The 20,068-nt window shown below is 36.4% G+C and overlaps 1 protein-coding gene across 3 annotated transcripts; it reads left to right on the top strand.

The window, feature by feature from the left end:
* The first annotated feature begins 10,120 nt into the window (after positions 1-10,120).
* Positions 10,121-19,942, top strand: syce2 (synaptonemal complex central element protein 2). 3 transcript variants are annotated; one of them, XM_082182316.1, is made up of 5 exons: positions 10,121-10,236; positions 10,578-10,661; positions 10,741-10,817; positions 10,912-11,119; positions 19,294-19,942. In XM_082182316.1, exons 2-5 carry the CDS (start codon positions 10,581-10,583, stop codon positions 19,486-19,488), a joined length of 561 nt encoding a protein of 186 aa, XP_082038442.1. In that variant the 5' UTR covers positions 10,121-10,236; positions 10,578-10,580; the 3' UTR covers positions 19,489-19,942. The 3 variants fall into 3 exon arrangements, with proteins under 3 accessions (XP_082038442.1, XP_082038443.1, XP_082038444.1); XM_082182317.1 differs by having other exon boundaries at positions 10,131-10,232; XM_082182318.1 differs by lacking the exon at positions 10,121-10,236 and adding an exon at positions 10,241-10,325.
* The last annotated feature ends 126 nt before the right edge of the window (positions 19,943-20,068 follow it).

Here is a 20,068-nt window from a genome sequence, read left to right as displayed (position 1 = left end):
AGATGATTTGAACACAATTCAGATTCGAGAGGGCAGTCAGCAGCGGATGGTAAATCTGTTGGCCCGCCGATTGCCCTTTGGGGGAGGAGAGGTTGAGGGAATCCTCTGTGACACTGAAGGATTACATCTTGTTTACTTGCTTAAATGTCGTGACATCTTAAGTGCCCGGGTCAAGATAATCCCATATCGTTTGGAAATAACCTGTCTGAGAACAGCCCTACGTTAGCCGCTGCTCCATTTACTACCTGTGTGGATCGGTTCAACATCAGACTGTAGTATTTTCACTCTTGTAGTGTTTGTTTCTTTCACTATTATTTATGTAGACACTGTACAATGAAATATTTATACATTGTACACCTTAAGGGTTACAACAGTTCTTTATTTACAGCATTTGTAACTTCATAACAGTATTAGTTCAATTCTTGTCAACCAACCTTGACTGTGAAAGGCGTGCAAAAAAAAAGTCAATAAACTTAAACAAAAATGCCATTGTAAGCATAGAGTATGGTGGTGTTCACACAGCACATATAATGTTGGAAAAACTAGTCGGAGCGCTACAGAATGGGCCGAACTGAACATGAGATGGCATTCACAACCCGTTTTACATTCGTAATGTGACACATTGTGCAAGTGAAATGGGATATTTGGTGAGAATATCAATACAATAATGCAAGTTTGCTAATACATAACTAACTGGCTATATTACACGTTAGTGATGGATTCCTGTAGCTCAAACAGTAGAGTATTGTGCTAGCAACAGCGTGGTCATGGGTTTGATTCCAAGAGAATTAATGAAATTCTAAAAGAGAGAAGGTTTTTATATTTTGATTAAAAAAAGTCAAACATTATTATTTGCTGTGAAATAACATGCCCTGATTAGTGACACAATTAGACGGGGAACATGTTAAATTGTCAAATTGTTTACATTTTTATTAGTTTCTAACTTGACCGCGTAGTTTAAAAAACAGGATGTTCATGACCCGAGATTCTGAAAAACAAACAATCATGATGACCAATATTTTAAGAAAGCGCAGAAACAATGAATGTGAAAAGAATGTGTCCCGTGTGAACAACCCCATGTGGTCTTCAAAATGCAAACTAACAAAAACAAAAATTCATAGATTCTAGTGCGTCTATAAAATGGTGAATCCAATGATTCAATGTCAGCTTGACATCTAGATCCACTGTTCACATTCAGATGAATCAAAGATTCTCGATCATCCAACGAGCTTCTTGACCCTTTCAAGGGTATTTGCTGTTGGTTTAGGCCTCTGTCCAAATAATGTTCCCTTTTTATCCTTCGCCCTGCTCATCTCTGATTTCCAAGAGACTGTATCCCGTAAAGAGACGCTCCTTTGAGACCATCCGACACTGAAGGGGATTTTTGGGTTTATTTGTGCTGGCATAAAAAGTCTAGACTTGAGTCGTTATGTCATTAATACCAACTGAGAATATAATGCTGAGTAATTCTGAGCTCAAGTCCCGGTGCTTTTTTGTTTTTTTGGTTTAAATAATCCTCCTTTTGGGGATGAGTTGAAATGATGTTCAACAGTGCTCATAACAGAGCTTCCGTAAATCGTCTTACACAACAGGGAAAAGTCATATAACTCAAGCAATCCATCCCTTTGTATTTCCAAATGACTTTTCGGGGTCCAAAAACTCTGGAAAAAATAAAATGAGCGAGGCTTCCAATGAAGTTGATCCTGAAGCTCAAGCATGTTTCTAGCGATGCCAAGGTTATGGGTTTGATTCCCAGGGAAAGCACAGACTGGTAAAGCGTGTCGCTTAAATGCACTGGAAGTCGCTTTGGATAAAAGCGTTGACGAAATGCATGATTGTAAATGTTATCGGATTCATAATATCATGTCGGTTTTGAAAAGTCGTAAACCAGAGAACATGCACAAAGTCTTTTTTGCTGTACAACACTTGTGCTTCAATGTTTCTGTTTTCTTTGGTCTTGACCCATCATACTGTCAAATAAATCATATGAAGCAGCCATGTTTCACCTTCTTACCTTCCGTCTTTCTCAGACGTCCCGTGGGATAGTAGGACTGTTGGGCATTGACATGCTGTTGTTGGAGCTGGATGTGGGGAAGAACGAGGGGATGTATGGGATAGCGGACAGCAGCAGAGGGCTCATCTGAGGACTGTCGTCCGATGGTAAGGGGATCACCACATCATCCTGGTCCCAGACGTGGAAGGCGTTGGCATGGGAGAGAGACAGGGCCTGGGGCAGACGGGTGGGTCTGATACTCGATATGTCGTCTTTTTCGGCATCATCTTCGTTTGGGCCAAGCACACAGTCTACCATGAGAGACAAGGAAATGAAAGTGATGAGAACAATTATTTGGTAAAACTTTACAATAAGGATCCATTATTTTATTAACATTAGTTTGCACGTTATTTAAAATGAACTTTTAAATACTGTAGACGCATTGTTCATTGTTAGTTCATTTACTAATACATTTTTCAATCAAAGTTGCATCTGTTAACGTTAGTTATTGCACTGCAAACTAACATGAATAAACGATGACCAACTGCATTTTTATTAACAAACACTGTTAACAAAATGTTGCCAAATATTTTATGGTATAAAACTTTCAGTAGGAGGGTAAATATTCCACTTTAGTTGAAATATGGGTATTGTGTTACTCTATTAAAAGGCAAACATATCTTCACACCAAAATCATACTTGAGTGAAAGTAAATTTTTTCTGTGCTTTAGAGATTAAAATACAGAAACAACTGTCAAGTGAAATAGAGATTTTCTCAAGTAATTTGGATGCACAATTTCTACAAAGCAACCTATTTATTCATATTTTTCTCTGTCCTGATCAAGAGGATACTGAAACCAATATACTGAATTAATTAGCCTAATTTAATTGACTTAAATACAAGTTATGTTCAATGAATGGGTGATTTTATTTAACTCTGTAAGACAATCTTATAATATATTCTTTACATTTTACACTTTAAGCACCCTTACCAGAACTACTGTGACAGTACTGTGGTAGGCTACATTGATTGTATCGGGTGACATGAAACAATGTTGTGATTTGTTTTATACATTGCATTGATTCTTTGCGTAAATGTTTTTCTAGTTCCAGAACATTGGGATTTATGTGAGGGCATAAAATCCTCGCTACAAAAATACGGTATTGATCCCTGTACCATGTACAGTATAGAGGTGATAGAGGGTAAAGCCATGGCACTTTAACAGATACCGCGGTAATTTAAAATACTCCAAAGAATCGCAAAGCATTGCTATTGTACAAAATAGGCTACATTATTACATGCTTTATGTAAGTAACTATGATACCATGGTACTTTTTGTTATCTTATTACAGAGGTTTTTCTTCTCATGCGAATAATACAGAAAAGACAGTGTAACTTGAGATTAAGTCTTTGACAATGGCAATGCTAACTTTAGTGTTGACAGTCTGAATCATTAAGCATAAGACTTTACTAAAGGGCATGGATTAAGGGTTAAGGTTTAAGCAGCTAAGGTTTAACCACAAGGTCATAAATCATACCTTACCTACTACATCATTAGCGAGGTCTTTGATTAGATGTCCCACTATGGCATAGGCGACTGCAACAATCACCAGCGCGGCCATTAACAGGTACAAAACCCCCTTTGGTAAAGGAATAAGGTCCCGGTGCACTGGCTTGTAGTCTTTGAACATCGGGTCCTCGCTCGAAAAGGAGTATTGAAAAGAATGCCCAGTCTTATCCGTTACGTTCAAACTTGACACGTTGAAAGAATTCATTACCAGCCTTTCTTTCGGCAAATAATCCCTCCAAAAATAGAGATTATGTAGCCTATATTTGATGTTCCTTTCACGAACTGGCCGCCGATGAATGGTGCTTTGATTTCTGATAAAAAATGTTTTTAAAAAAAAAAGCTTTTCGCTATACAATAATCTGGAAAAGTGAAATAATTTTGAGTTAAGATTTTGGAAAGAAAATGCATAGGCTAGCCTACTATAACTCATCTGTTTATTTAAACTTCAGTATCCAAAACAGTTTAATAATTTAATAGCTTATTAAATGTCCTCACCCTCATTGTTGAAGTTGAATTTCTTTTATTTCAGGGTTAAATTAGTTTGATGTTTCCTTCATTCCCCATTGCGTTTGCATCTTCGTTTCTGAGGGTTTCACAGTCTAAATAGACAAGTCCAAGTCCTAAGATTCAGATAGGCGTGCTGCGCATGCGCGTCTGAGCGCTGTCCGCGGTGCTAAAGGCTCCGCGCGCGACTCTCGGTTGACGCCAACGTTATCAATCATCCCGGAGAACATTTCCAAAACCACCCACTTTCTACCCGCTTTGGATCATTGGATAGAGGTAGATAAACTCTTTCATCCCGCCTCCAAGAGGTTGATAATGCCGCCACTGCTCACGTCCCAAGTCCTTTAATTCGCTTAATTAAGTTGGGGATTCCGCGAACATGGTGATCCCTCTGAAAAGACCTGTTTTCCCAATTAACTTACTCGCGTTAAGTCCAGTTTATCAGACTAATCTTGGCTTTGTTTGGGCGAAAATAAATCATAGTGCGTGACAATATCCAAGTCCAACATGGCTAGTAAGTTAACGTTAACGTTAGTCAGAGAGCCATTTATAATTCAATTTAAAATGATTAAGATAACGCTTTTGACAAAGCCTAATGTTTCAAAACAGCAACCAAATCATCTAAATAATCCAAATAGTTTTTTGGCGACATTTTAAAAGCAAAACAGTTTAGTATTTGTTATTGGGTATGAAAATCTATATTAAAAAGTGATAAATAATGCTTGTGCGTTGCTTTGTTTATTATTCGTCAGATACTGATCCCAACTGTAAGGTCTCTGTTGCTACGGTTACCACTTCACGCGACTTTTGTTCACGTGCGTTTGGCGCAGTTGTATTATACGCACTCTGACTGACTAAAGTTTTGTTTTTGGAGAACATTCTCATCGTTACTGGTAGTAAAGACACAGTAGAGTAGCCTACCGTAAAACACAGACAACCTTTTATAAACATAAACTGGAATTAAAAAATGGAAAGATCGCACCCTGTATGTCTTTGAATGGTATTCGATATATACAGTAGAGTAAACCATTCTTTATGCATAATAGGATCATTACAAACGTATTATTATTATTTTATTGACCGCCATTTTTCCTTATATTTTTATTGCACTGGCCGCCAAAGAAGTCCCAAGTCCTAAGATTCAGATAACGTTAGGCGTGCTGCGCATGCGCGTGTAAGCGCTGTCCGCGGTGCTAAAGGTTCCGCGCGCGACTCTCGGTTGACGCCAACGTTATCAATCATCCCGGAGAACATTTCCAAAACCGCCCACTTTCACCCGCTTTGGATCATTGGATAGAGGTAGATAAACTCTTTCATACCGCTTCCAAGAGGTTGATAATGCCGCCACTGCTCACGTCAAGTCCTTTAATTCGCTTAATAAAGTTGGGGATTCCGCGAACATGGTGATCCCTCTGAAAAGACCTGTTTTCCCAATAACTCCCGTTAAGTCCAGTTTATCAGACTAATCACGGCTTTGTTAGGCTACTTTGTTAGTGACTGAACATGGCCAGATAATAAACGAAAAAAAATAAAATAATTTTTTTTAATACCATAGACTTACATTGAAAGATTAAACACCCTAGCAACAATAATATTATGTTATATCAATATAAATTGCGTATAGACACCACTTGGTAGCCTATAACTGCTCTTGTGTGGATCAAAGAAAATTGCAAAAAGACATTAAAAAAATGTAAGCTGAAAACTTGTAATGCATGTTTACAGGAAGAATTTAAAGCAATCAAATATATACTTTTTTTCATTCACTTAAAGGGAAAGTTCACCCGTGTTCCAAACCTTTACGAGTTTCTTTCTTCTGTTGAACACAAAAGAAGATATTTTGAAGATTGTCAGTAACCAAAGAGTTGATGGACCCCATAGTACCCCCCCCCCCCCCCATACTATGGAAGTCTATGGGGTCCATCAACTGTTTACCTATATTCTTCAAAACTGGACATGGAAAATTCTTTTGAAAGTCATCCTTAATTTTACTATTCCCCCTAAATTTTTTTGTTTTATTACCTCATATCAGAGGGCTTCATGTTACTGAAGATTTTGCTTGATATTTAACATTAAAGCAGCGCTTTAAAGGGTCTTAATTAAGCGTGACTAATAAAAAAGAAAGTATGTTGAATGTTCTGTCAGGATATTTATTGTCAAATTAATTTTAAGCTACAGCTCAGCAGTATTCCTCTTACATAACCATTGGGATTTGTTGATTTCATAATGTTCCTCTTCAAAATCAGCATGGCTTGACAGAGGACTCTGAGCCGCCCGTGTTAGTTGTTCTGTTGCCTTTATCTGCTCAGAGCATTTTCCTGATGGACTCCTATTTAGGCCTCTATGCTTGACCCTTGCAATAAGAATCATGAGAATAATTGTGTAAGAGTGCTTATAAGAGGAGAAAAAAGAGAAAGCCAATGCTATCATTTAAAAAAAAAAAAACATTCTGGTAAATATACAAACAGTAAAGAAGGGGTCCGATGTTGCATGGAACTAATGCGATATCAGGAAATTATTTAGAAAATCTCAGAGCCAATAATATGATACAGCCCTCATGTCAACAAAATATGTTATTGCATACATACATTGGACTTTTTGTATATGATGATTGATGTGTGTGTGGTTCTTTTTGAGACCGGAGCTAGTCATCAGAGATTTTATTCTGTTTATAGGTTTATTTTTGAATTTAGGTTTATTTACATCTACATGTATGGGCTTTCATATACACAATTTTCAAACGCTTTAGATCTGTAAGATTTGTTTAAATGTTTTTAAAATAAATCTCTTCTGCTTACCAAGCCTGCACATATGTGATCAAAAATACAGCAAAAACAGTAATATTGTGAAACATTATTATAATTTAAAATAGCTATTTTCTATTGTAATACATTGTAAAATGTAATTTATTCCTGTGATGCAAAGCTGAATTTTCAGCATCATTACTCCAGTCTTCAGTGTCACATGATCCTTCAGAAATCATTCTAGTATGATGATTTCAAGAAACATTTCTTATTATATCAATGATGAAAACAGTACAATTGTTTTTCAGGATCATTTGATGAATATAAAGTTCAAAAGAACAGAAAGCTTTTGTAACATACATGTTTTACTTTTGTCACTTTTGATCAATTTAATGCATCCTTGCCACATAAAAGTATTAACTGAAAAAAGAAAACATAAAAAAAAACTAATTTCTTTCCAGAAAAAATAAAAAAATAAATCGTACTAACCCCAAACTTTTGAACGGTAGTGTATAATGTTACAAAAGCTTTCTATTTCAGATAAATGCTGAGAAAAAAGAAGAAGAAATGTTTCTTGATCATCAAATCATCATATTATAATGATTTCTGAAGGGTCATGTGACATTGAAGACTGGACTAATGATGCTGAAAATTCAGCTTTGATCACAGGAATAAATTACATTTTCAATAGATTAATATAGAAAACAGTTATTTTAAATTGTAAAAATATTTCATAATATTACTGTTTTTACTGTATTTTGGATCAAATAAATGAAGGCAAGACTTCTTTTAAAAACATTAGAAACTGAACTCAAACTGTATGGGAAACTGTGAACAGAAGCTGAGCAGTCATGATATTTAGTGCAAAACACTGATGAATATGATCTTTCTGCAATAATGTGTCAGCACATGGGTTTATATCAGATATATTGTCTCTCTAAACGGATTGACATCATGCTTTCACGACATCCTGTTCTCTTTTCTGTATCCCTCACTGTTTTCTATTTTCAGATGAGCTTTTAAATGAAATGTGGCACCTGGTTTGACTTTGACTTTTTTTTTTTTTATGTGTGTGTGTGTGTGTGTGTGTGTGTGTGTGTGTGTGTGTGTGTGTGTGTGTGTGTGTGTGTGTGTGTGTGTGTGTGTGTGTGTCTGTTAGAAGTCAATGTCCTGGAAAGTTCTGCATTATGTGATTGTGCAATTTTATACAAATCCAAGGGTCATTTAATATCTCAAAAACAACCAAAATACAACAGGGGTAATAGGTATAGGCTACTCTAAAAATACTGGGTTGTTTCAACCCATGTTTGGGTCAAATATGGACAAACCCAACCATTGGGTTGAAAAAAATGCAATTTAAGATTGTAAAATAACGATTGGGTTTGTCCATATTTGACCCAAACATGCATTTTATTTTAGAGTGTGACATATTAAGTTGTACACATGGAAAAAACTTTTAGCCTTTAACTAGAATCTTCAGAACAACAGTATTTTAATTAACTAACATTAACAAATGTTAATAAATGCTGTTAATGCATTATGCAACAATTAATGCATTATTTTTGTTCATCATTATTTGAACAATAGGCTTTTTTCAAAAAAAAAAAAAAAAAAAAAAAAAAAAAAAAAATCATTGTGCAAATGTAGATCCTTTGCTCCCGGTTGTCCCAGCTGGCTCAGCAACAGGGATTATCTGTGTCCTCTGACACTCATTCATCTCATTATTATAGTCCATTATGTTCTGAGCCAGTGAATGTATCTCCATTTACGGATTAATGCTTGCTCCTCAGATGCTGACCTGAGACAGTAGTGCAAATCATGAGGTTAGGTCTCCCTATATATAAAACTCACTATGTTGTTGGATTGAAAACTGAAGTAAGACTTAACCCTCATATTTTCCTCATTTACATTGTCTTTGGGGTCTGTACATTGTCTGTATAAAAAAATATATAAATTTTTAAAATACAAGTGATATATATATATTTTTGTTTACTTCTCAACTATACGTTTATGCTGTGTTTTGGGGGATGTGTGTTTTAATTACTCAACTACACCATTACCTGCATATGACATATTAAATTTTTATGAAAATAAATACTTCAATGATGATCTAAACTAAATATAAGTTGTTTGTTTCTGGATATTGATCTAGGTGGGACAGAATCCTACTGTCTGCTGGTAGAGAATTTTTTTTTTAGGAATTGCTGCTATAGAAAAACAAATGTAATGTATGTCCAGCAGAAGCCCTTAGACATCAGTTCCATCTTCTGGAAGAGGCCAAATGCTCTGTGCCTAACTTTAGTGGTATTAAAAAAATAAAAAGTATCTCTCTATATAGGCTTTATAAAATATAAATATATGTAAAAATGCCACACAAGTTGCGACTAAAAGTCAAGACTTAGTCTGATGTCTAACTGTGTGTGTGTGTGTGTGTGTGTGTGTTGTTCCACATTGCATTAGTGGTGTAGTACCAGGCCTTAATTTCTGTGTAATTTTTTTTTTTGATTTATGTGGGATTTCTTTATTTTGTTGAATTTAAAAAAAAAATTTACATTGTAACTTTTTTTCGACTTTTCCATTCATTTTCAATATCAGCAATTGGCAACGAAGACAATAAGTGTGACTTTTATTTTATTTGAATTTAATTTAATTTTTTACATACCTTCAGAACAACCGAATCACATTTTTTGTATGTGTGTTTAGACAGATAATGTAACAAAAGTCACAAAAATATCATGACACTGCGATAAAGGGAACAATGTTTTTTAATGGGCGAAACATCAAATGGGGTCACCAAAGACAATATGAAGGTTAAGGGAACTTGCTTGATCACATAACACAAAAATGATATGGTTTATTGTGCACATATACCAGTCTGTGTGTATTTTTTGGATATGTAGACTACTGTATCATTCAGCAGGGTTATTATTGTTAACTAAAACGAACTAAACTTAAACTAAACGAATATTAGAAATTCTGCTTTGGCAATTACATGAAATGTTAAATTGAATCACTAAAACTATTAACATTATAAATTAGTAAAAACCCAAACAAAAATAAATGAAACCTAAAAAGCAACAATATTTTATTTTTATTAATAACTAATAAAATGACAAAAGCACATAACGCAATGACTAAAAATCAAACTAAAATGAACATGAAAAATATACAAATAAAAGCTAATTCAAAATATTAATAAAATCAATGTGTGCGTGTTTTTTTTTTACTTGTTAAAAAACGTAAGTAAGGTTGTCGTATAGAATCCCACGGCGCGCGTGCAGGTCACGTGCATGGTTGCGCGTTGTGGGTTTGTAAACAATTTCGATAAAACGAGCAAAACTACCTCTCATTTGTTACTTTGTTACTTTTTGACGGTTAAAAACCCCCTAGAGACACATAATTCGACGGTGAGACATTAAAGTGTGTAAGTTTAAGTTATTCAGACGTGTTAAGAAACGAGCTAGTTACAATATGATAATTTAACATGCTAATTCGAACGCGAAGTTTAAAAAAGTTCGTTTGACCTCATTTTTTAGTGGTGAAATTATGGATTATTTGCGTACCATATGAATTACATTTACAATAGAAGAATCATGTTATTCTTTGACGCTTTTGGAGTATAATACCAAGTATATAAATCACCGCAATATGGTACAACAGTAACTTACGTGTTTGTATGAGGACGCAGGTTAATTGTAAACGTGTATTCATTATATACTGTATTATGTTAATGTGTACATATGTGTTATATATTTTGTTTTTCAGGTCATGGCTCAGCATTTTTTTGGAAATTCGGGCTCCATGACATTGCAGTCAACACCCAAATTAAGTCATCATGTCTCAGCAAAGGTAGGCTACATCTGACATATGTGGTCAAATGTCTGATAATATTCTAATATAATTAGTGAAGTGAATCTTTTCTGTGCAGGTGCCAGATGATGGTTTTAATTCAACAGGTGAAACTTTATCATTTGTTACTCTAAATGACAGCTCTGAGCAGCAAAGGTAAGCCAGTAATAGAAAACATATTCTTTTATAATACTCATGGTATTGTTGATTATATTTACAGTAACTTGACCTATTTCTCACCCTGTGACAGTGAGGACTCCGGTATCGGTGTTTCAAAGACCTCAATTAGAAGTTCACCCATCAACAGTACAATGGAAGATGTTGGCGTTTTATCTCCCACAAATTCAGGGATAGATGAGATTGGAAAGAAAGCACAGGACCTTATTGAGAGAATCAATGAGAGAAGGGCCATGGACCAACATGTGATGAACAGCTTTGAGGAAAAGCTCATTAAAAAGGTACTCATCATTACAACAGACATAAGCTGCGTCCGAAATCGCATACTTCCCTACTATATAGTAGACAAAAAACAGTATGTGACAAATGCAATATGTCCAAATTCACAGTACTGGTAAAAGAGTGGACAAAAAAGTACCTGGATGACCTTCTACTTCCAGCGAGATTCTGGTGTGCATATGATACTATATAGAATATACTTTTGTAGCAGCCCTGAAGTAATTACTCAAATTCAAAATAAGTTCCTTCTCAAGAGAGAATGCGATTTTTGGACGCAGTGACTGTCTCACATAACCAGACCTTTAGACTGACTCCACCGCAGTTGTCATTGGCCAAGGACAGCCCAAGAGGCCGTCTGACTGACATTTAAAGCAACCAATCACAGCTTGTTTTGTTCAGCGTCATGTTTACGGGCGTGAAAATGTAGTCGATATCGCTAGAATAACAGGCCGGCATTCAACCAATAAGTCATTCATTCATTCAAGAACATTGTGCAAATTTACTGCAACAAGGGTGCATCAAGGCAAGGCAAGTTTATTTATTTAGCACATTTCATACACAATGGTAATTCAAAGTGCTTTACATAGGAGTAATTAAAATAATCAAAAGAAATAACAATAGTTTAGAATAAAATACAGTGCAAATAGTCGGACGTACAGTGGCACTATGCTCATTCATTAAATGCACAGCTAATTGAGCTAAACAGAAGTGTTTTGAGTCTGGATTTGAATATGACTACTGTAGGAGAACATCTGATCTCTTCTGGAAGCTGGTTCGGAAAGCAGACTCGCCATGCTTAGAGTGAACCATTGGTATTTCTAGCTGATGTGATCCTAATGATCTGAGTGATCTGTTGGGTTTATATTCAGTGAGCATATCTGCAATGTATTGAGGTCCTAGGCCATTGAGTGATTTATATACCAGTAATAATACTTTAAAATCAATCCTAAATCTAACTGAGGGCCAGTGTAAAGACCTGAGGACTGGTGTGATGTGTTCATATTTTCTGGTTCTGCTCAGAATCCTGGCGGCAGCGTTCTGTATGAGCTGCAACTGTCTTATGGTCTTTTTGGGAAGGCCAGTGAGGAGTCCATTACAATAATCCACCCTGCTGGTGATGAAAGCATGCACAAGTTTCTCTAAGTCTTGACTGGAAACAAAGCATCTAATTCTTGCAATATTTTTTAGATGGTAGTATGCTGATTTAGTTATTGCTTTGACATAACTACTTAAGCTAAAGTCTGACTCCAGAATCACACTGAGATTCCTGACTTGATTTTTTGTTGTTTGACCCCTAGCATACAGGTATGCGTTCACCTTGAGAACTTAATCTTTGTTTCCAAACGCAATGACTTCAGTTTTGTCTTTGTTTAACTAAAGAAGGTTTTTGCTCATCCAACTGTTGACTTCATCAATGCATTGGCACAGAGAGTCAATGGGGCTGTAATCGTTAGGCGATAGGGCTAAGTACAGCTGTGTGTCGTCTGCATAGCTGTGGTAAGCAATTTGGTTCTTTCTCATTATTTGGCTCATTGGGAGCATATACAGGTTGAACAGGAGTGGCGCAATAATTGAGCCTTGAGGGACTCCGCATGTCATGGATGTCCACTCAGACTTATGGTCTCCTATACTCACATAATAACCTCTCCCATCTAAGTATGACCTGAACCATTTTAGGACTATCCCAGAAAGCCTGACCCAGTTTTCCAGCCTGTCAAGAAGTATGTTGTGATCGACAGTGTCAGATGCAGCACTGAGGTCGAGTAGTACCAGCACTGATAATTTGCCAGTATCAGTATCACTTGTATCAGTATTTAAGCAAATATCATTTATTATCTTTATGAGCGCTGTCTCTGTGCTGTGATGCGTTTGGAAACCAGATTGAAAATTGTCAAAGTATACATTCGAGCTTAAGAATTTGTTCAGTTGATTAAAGAGAACATTTTCAATGATCTTGAAAGGAAGATTTGAGATCGGTCTATAGTTGCTTAATTTGGTCTTATCCAGATTGCTCTTTTTCAGGAGGGGCTTGAAAATTGCAGTTTTCAGAGAGTTTGGAAAACTCCCAGAGAGAAGTGAGGCATTTACCACTTCTAGGAGATCTGCTTCTAAACAGTTTAACACACTTTTGAAAAAAGATGTGGGAAGTGTGTCAAGAGTGCAGGTTGATGTTTTAAGATGCTGTATGGTTTCTTCCAAAAATTTGCTATCAATTTCTTCGAAATCAGACATAGTAACTACTTTCTGAGGTTGTGGTCTGATCTGTCTGACCCCAGCGCAACTCAAGGATGTGCTGATCACCTTTCTGATATTATTGATTTTTTCAGAGAAGAAGTCAAGGCAAGTCAAGTCACCTTTATTTATATAGAGCTTTTTACAACAGATTGTATCAAAGCAGCTTCACAGTGATAACATGAAAATAATACAACAAAGTTTGTTTCTATAAGAAAATTGCGTCATTGTCCACCTTAAGTAAGGCAGATCAATAATATTGTTGAATATTAAATGTCCTCAACTAAGCAAGCCAAAAGCCAAGGCAACAGTGGCAAGGAACCAAAACTCCATCAGGTGACCTAATGGAGAAAAAACCTTGGGAGAACCCAGGCTCAGTCGGGGGTCAGTTCTCCTCTGGCCAGCGAATGAACAGTGTATGATTATGATTCAGGCAGCATTACAGGTCAGAAGTCAGATTGGATCAGAACATTCAGAATATTTATCCAGTTCCATCAGGTTGGAAGAGGGAGTCATCACGCATCACAGAAGCTAGAAACGTGGCTTTTCAAATGAAAGATTGGTATCAAAGAGCACACCCAGGATCCTAACCAACGACGAAGACTTGACAGAGCAGCCATCAATTGTTAGACAGTATTCTGGGTTAATAGTGCAGAGGTCTTTTTGACCAATAATTATAAATTCTGTTTTTTCAGAATTAAGTAGTAGGAAATTACCATTTCCTTCTAAAAAGGAACATAGTTTTGAGGATACTGCCTTTTCTATTCATTTTGACAGAAAAGGTAGATTCGAGATCGGCCTGTAATTGACTAATTCTCTAGGATCAAGTTGCATTTTTTTAATAAGAGGTTTAATAATAGCCAGCTTAAAAGTTTTCGGTACATATCCCAGTGCCAAAGATGAATTAATGATATTAAGAAGAGCATCTATGACCTCTGGAAGCATCTCTTTCAATATAGCAGTTGCAATATAGCAACTATAGCAATGAATTAATGACATTTTTCCTTAGGGACACTACAATGCACTGCCTGATGCGATACTGTAGTAGACGGTTGCATAGTTATAATTTTCTCTCCAATATTGTCAATCTTGTAAGTAAAGAAGTTCATAAAGTCATTACTGTTGTTCTGTTTGGAAACGTCCGGTGTTGAAGTTTTATTTTTCGTTAATTTAGCCTCTGTTTCAAATAAATACCTAGGGTTGTGTTTGTTTTCTTCTAAACGTGTTGAAAAATAAGCAGATCTAGCAGTTTTTAAGGCCTCTCTGTATGCACTCATGCTCTCTTTCCATGAAATGCGAAAAACTTCTAATTTTGTTTTCTTCCAGCTACGCTCCATTTTTCTGGCTGCTCTCTTTAGGGCCCGAGTGTGCTCGTCGTACCACGGTGTTGGACTATTTCCTTTAATCTTCTTTAAGCGCAATGGAGCAACTGTGTCTAAAGTGCTGGAAAAGAGAGAGTCAATAATTTCTGTTGCAACATTGAGTTCTTCTAAGCTACCCGGGATGCTGACGAGATGAAACTGATCAGGAAGATTATTTATAAAGCAATCTTTAGTGGCAGAAGTGATAGGTCTAACATATTTATAAAACAGAGTCGGCTTTGCAACCTTGGCTAAATTAAAGGTCCCATGTTGTCAAAACTGAAATTTCCTGGCTTTTTTCATGATAACAGAGGTCTAGGGGCTATGAAACTACCATATAAGTTTCAAAACAGTCGATCCACAGACAAATGCACACAGCCTGCATAAAGTAGCTGTGCCTTTTAATGAGCCGTTGTGACTTCCGTATAAATGTGATGTCAGAATTACTCAGTCACCGCCTTCAGTCGCCACCCCCACCATCAGGGTCACTCAGAAAACAACAGACCAATCAGAAGAAAGGTTCATGAATATTAAGTAGACAGGCCAAAATCGACCTGTTCTTGGCAGAGCTCCTGAGAAAGGAGCTGTAAAAATATATTGAGATGGTTTTTGGTACTTGTACCACAAATATATATTCTTAAGGACATCAAAACCTAAAATAAAACTTCAGAAAGGTGTACAATATGGGACCTTTAAGTATACATGAGATTAAATAATGATCTGAGATGTCATCGCTCTGCTGCAGAATTTCAACGGCATCAACATTGATTCCATGTGACCATATTAGATCTAAAGTATGATTACGACAATGAGTAGGTCCTGACACGTGTTATCTAACTCTAATAGAGTTAAGAATTTCTTTAAATGCCAATCCCAGTGCATCTTTTTCATTATCTACATGGATATTAAAATCACCAACAATTAGGACTTTATCTGCAGCCAGTACTAACTCTGATAGAAAGTCAGCAAATTATTTGATAAAGTCTGTATGGTGCCCTGGTGGCCTGTATAGACCCCTTTTCAGTTAGTAAACATGGTGAAGTTTTTTGTGGGCGGAGCTTAGGTGGTGGCAGAACGATCCCGCTTGACTAACGTTAGTTTGCAAGTTTTGTTAACTTATTTTTTTAACAATGACTGGAGAAAATCCGCTTTTATCTTAATGTGCAAGGTCACTCACTATCCAGGACTGCGATTGTTATTTGCAAAAGTAAATTTTAATGGACGGAACCAGATTGGCTGACCGGTACACGCTCAGTCAATGGATGGATGTTCTGACAGGATTAACGTTAACGCTACCTCCGGTTGATTGAGTGAGTTGAGTTGACTTCTACACTTACCTGATAGAGAAACCGAGGGTAAAGAGAAACAGAGGGCATATAAATCTTTAAATGCCTATAACTATGTGCTGAATGGTCACGTACACGACTTGGGTGGTACAATCCGCAGTTCCAGATACAGCATATTCATTTTTAATAGATTCTTGCACCCAACAAGATGACATTTAATAATAATAATAATAATAATAATAATTTAAGCTCCTTATTATGTAGCCGAATCTGTGCTGATTTGTATTGGCCGCCTCCAGTTTTCCCTTTGTTTGCCACCAGCTAACGTCGTGACGTAACTGTGACGCCGGCTCGAAATTGGTCTATACAGTAGCCAGCACAAATGTAAAATGCTAGATAACGTTACAGAAAGCACATAACTTCAAAATAATTATATTTGAAACTAGACTTCTGAGTAATACTGAAGATATTGCTATAAATTACAGCAATACCTCCTCCTTTTCCTTTTAAACGAGCCTCGTGTTTATAGCAGTAATCTTGCGGGGTGGACTCATTTAAAGTAATGTAATTGTCTGGTTTTACCCAAGTTTCTGTCAAACACAGCACATCTAGGTTATAATCTGTTATCATATCATTAACAATAAGTGCTTTTGAAGAAAGGCATTGAATATTCAGCTACCCGAGCTTTATCAATTGTTCATCTGCATTATATTTGTTTTTTATTGGTTGAACATCAATCAAATTTTTACCCCTTAAATGGGATTGGGAGTTTTTTGTATGTCCTAATTCAGGGAACAGACACAGTCTCTATATGATGATATCTAGGTGAAAGAGTCTCTATGTGATGGGATTTATCTGACCTCAGTGACGGGAGACAGCTGGCAGACGGTCGGTTTAACCAGTCTGTCTGCTTCCTGACCTGAGTCCCAATTCATGTTTGAGCTCTAAGACTATGTATTACTAGAGAGAAGAGCAGCACCATCCCAGGAGGGATGAATACCATCTCTTTTCAACAGGTCAGGTCTGCCCCACAAACTTTTCCAATTGTCTATGAACCCTATATTATTTTGCAGACACCACTTAGACAGCCAGCCATTGAGTGAGAAAAGTAAGGAAGCAATCTCACTGCATTTGCTGTCTGAGAGCATTTCACTGGGAATCTGGCTTGGGGGGTGGGTTTGACAGTCTCTCTACAGTAGCAAAAAGAGTGCGTATGTTGTTTAAGTTGCTGTTTATAATATTCGAAAAGAAATTCTGTCTAGCTTTGCCTAGTTCCATATTGAAAGCATGAATGCGGTCTTTGTAGATGTTATAATGGACTACAAGTTTTGTCTTCCGCCACATGCGCTCTGCTTTTCTGCATTGTCTTCTCATATTTTGCACTGCTGTTGAGTTTCTCCAAGGTGCTTTTTGTCTGCCACTCTTCTTCCTGACTTTAACAGGAGCAATATCTTCAATTACACTTAACTTTTGAGTTAAAAGAATCAAGGAGAAAATCAACAGAGTCAGCAGATATGCTTGGTGTTAAAGATATGGCCTTCATTAATAGCACTAGTGTTCTCATTTAAGCATCTCTTCTTGACAGACTCAGATCTAGCTTCAGTGGCAGGAGAGATCAATATATCAAATAATATACAGACATGATCAGACAGTGCTACATCCTTAATAACAATCGATGAGATGTTTAGATCCTTACTGACAAGTAAATCTAGAGTGTGTCCACGATTGTGTGTGTACATGGTCCGTGTACATGTTGAGTCAGATCAAAAGTTTTTAAAACAGTTTTGATTTCTTTTGCCATATTGGTTTCTGCACTATCGATGTGAATGTTAAAATCTCCAGCAATGGCAAAACATTAAAACTCTGAGGTAATTGTTGATAACAGTTCTGTAAAGTCCTCAGCAAAGGCTAAAGAGTATTTTGGAGGCCTGTAAATAATGATCAGTAAAATGCGTGGAGCACCTTTTAACACAATACCCAGTCCCAGATATTCGAAACCAACAAAATATCTGAAAATACAATATTTGGTATATAAATATACGGGTATATCATAAAACATGGATGATTATAAAGGTGATCAGAAATTAAATGTTCTCTGCAACATTTTCATTTTATGCACATTATTATATATATATTTAAATGCACAATACATTTTACACTTAACTTTTAGTTAAGCCAAGCAGGTGCAGTTATCGGCCCATGCGGATTATCTTAACATATCCGCTAGTGTTGGTCTGTTGTATCTATGCAATGCGGTTTTGATAACGACAAGCTGTATATACATTTCAGAGGTCTCAAACCTCTGATGAGTGGTCAGGGTTACAAATGTTTTGAGCAAATGACAAATGGCTTTATTTTATTTTTACACAGAGATTGGTAGCTCTATTAGTAAAATCTGTTGACTTTAGCGATCTTTGTTGCATTATATGTCAAAAGTGACCGTTTAAAAATGGGGAAAAGCACTTCTTGTGTTTTTTGCCCGAAGTTTGCATGCCTTTAACTCCAGAAGTATTGAAGATATCTTAATATCCTTTTAGATTCTGGTTCTTAACAAACAAACCATCGAGGGCCTTTAAAATGAAGATAAAAGAAATGTTTGTTAAGAAGCATAATCTAAAAGGATATTAAGATCTTCAATACTTCTAGAGTTACAGGGATCCAAACTTGGGGCAAAAAACACAAGTGCTTTTCTCCATTTTTGAACTGTCACTGTTGGCACATAATGCAGCAAAGATTGCTAAAGTCATCAGATTTTATTAACAGACCTACCAATTTCTGTGTAAAAAGAAAATAATGATGCTTTTATCTTTTTAAAGTAATTTTCACCCCCTGTAATTTGGCTCCAAATCTCAGGTGAAAATTGACATTTTGACCCCCTTCTACAAAATAGTGGATTACTCAGTCAATATACATTCATGACATTAAAAATTTGGGCTTTCTTCTACATTTATAAATGTCTTTCACCAGGAATTGTTTATCATTATCTAAAATATTAGCCGGGATTAATCTCTGGTTGAGTTGACATGGAATGACCCTATAAATGATTGTGTAACGGCTCAGCAACAACTGGCCAAAAATTATGCAAAATCAGTAATGCATTTAGTCTTTTTATTTTATTTTTTATACAGTTTAGTGTTTACAGTGACAGTGCACATTAAATAAACATTTATGTCAATGTGCCAGTTTAGCCAACTGTAGTCCCTGGGCAGGTGTAATGTCAGATAAAATACATGATAAATGCAGACACACCTTTTAGTGAATTGCGATGTGAATAATGTGCGGTGTGTGTCCGTGCAGGTGAGTGAGATGTGTCAGCGGGTGAAGGAGCAGATGTTTGAGTATTATGAGCAGCACAGTCAGGGCATGGAGGCCAGCATCGCTGAGCTGTCGGAGGTGCTGGAGAGAAGCAGTCAGCTGAGTATGGAGCTTCAGGGAGCCAGTCAAACCCTGGCCGCCATCAATAAAGGCCTGCAGCACAACACTGAGCAGTAGAGACACAACCTAACAATAACATAATATGTACAGAGTACACTTACAATATGGCAGAGTACACTTTTTAGATTTTTGTGTTATTTGTGGTACACACATTATAACAAAGGCAGAGTCTTGTTTACTTACAGTAATTTAACTTAAAACTGATGGAGTAACTGTTCAAATGTGAATATTTAAGTGAGTGTAGCTGCTTGAGTGAGTTTTTTCTTGTTAATAGTATGTTAAAGAAAGTTCAAATGTGAATGAATATGCTAATCTGATTTGTTTTACGTGTATTTAAATGTCTGTTTCATTACATGGTTTATCTAAAAGACTTGTACTATCATTCCTTTTTAACCCAAAAGTGGTTTTGGTAACTACATTATTGGTGTTTTAATAACTAAGGTTTGAGATTTGTAGGATTAAGGCTTTTCTCCCCCAGCATTAGCTACTGAAAACCCATTTAATTCATTGTCAATTCTCTTTATGGCTTTCTCAGTACAAATGAACTGCTCTGAATAAATATAGATGGCAAGATGCAACCATTACAAAATGAGGATTTGATAACAGACCCTAGAGCCTCCGGTACCATCTGCGTAAT

This window comes from Leuciscus leuciscus, assembly GCF_965113295.1.
Source record: "Leuciscus leuciscus genome assembly, chromosome: 1".
NCBI classification, from domain to species: Eukaryota; Metazoa; Chordata; class Actinopteri; order Cypriniformes; family Leuciscidae; genus Leuciscus; species Leuciscus leuciscus.
This window is presented reverse-complemented; position numbering and strand designations above follow the sequence as displayed.

Bases quoted from the DNA above. Each gene is read 5' to 3' on its own strand.
- syce2 (XM_082182316.1), top strand. From the start codon at position 10,581: ATGGCTCAGCATTTTTTTGGAAATTCGGGCTCCATGACATTGCAGTCA. The intron at 10,662-10,740 runs GTAGGCTACATC...TTTTCTGTGCAG, and splicing joins GTCATCATGTCTCAGCAAAG to GTGCCAGATGATGGTTTTAA. The intron at 10,818-10,911 runs GTAAGCCAGTAA...ACCCTGTGACAG, and splicing joins GACAGCTCTGAGCAGCAAAG to TGAGGACTCCGGTATCGGTG.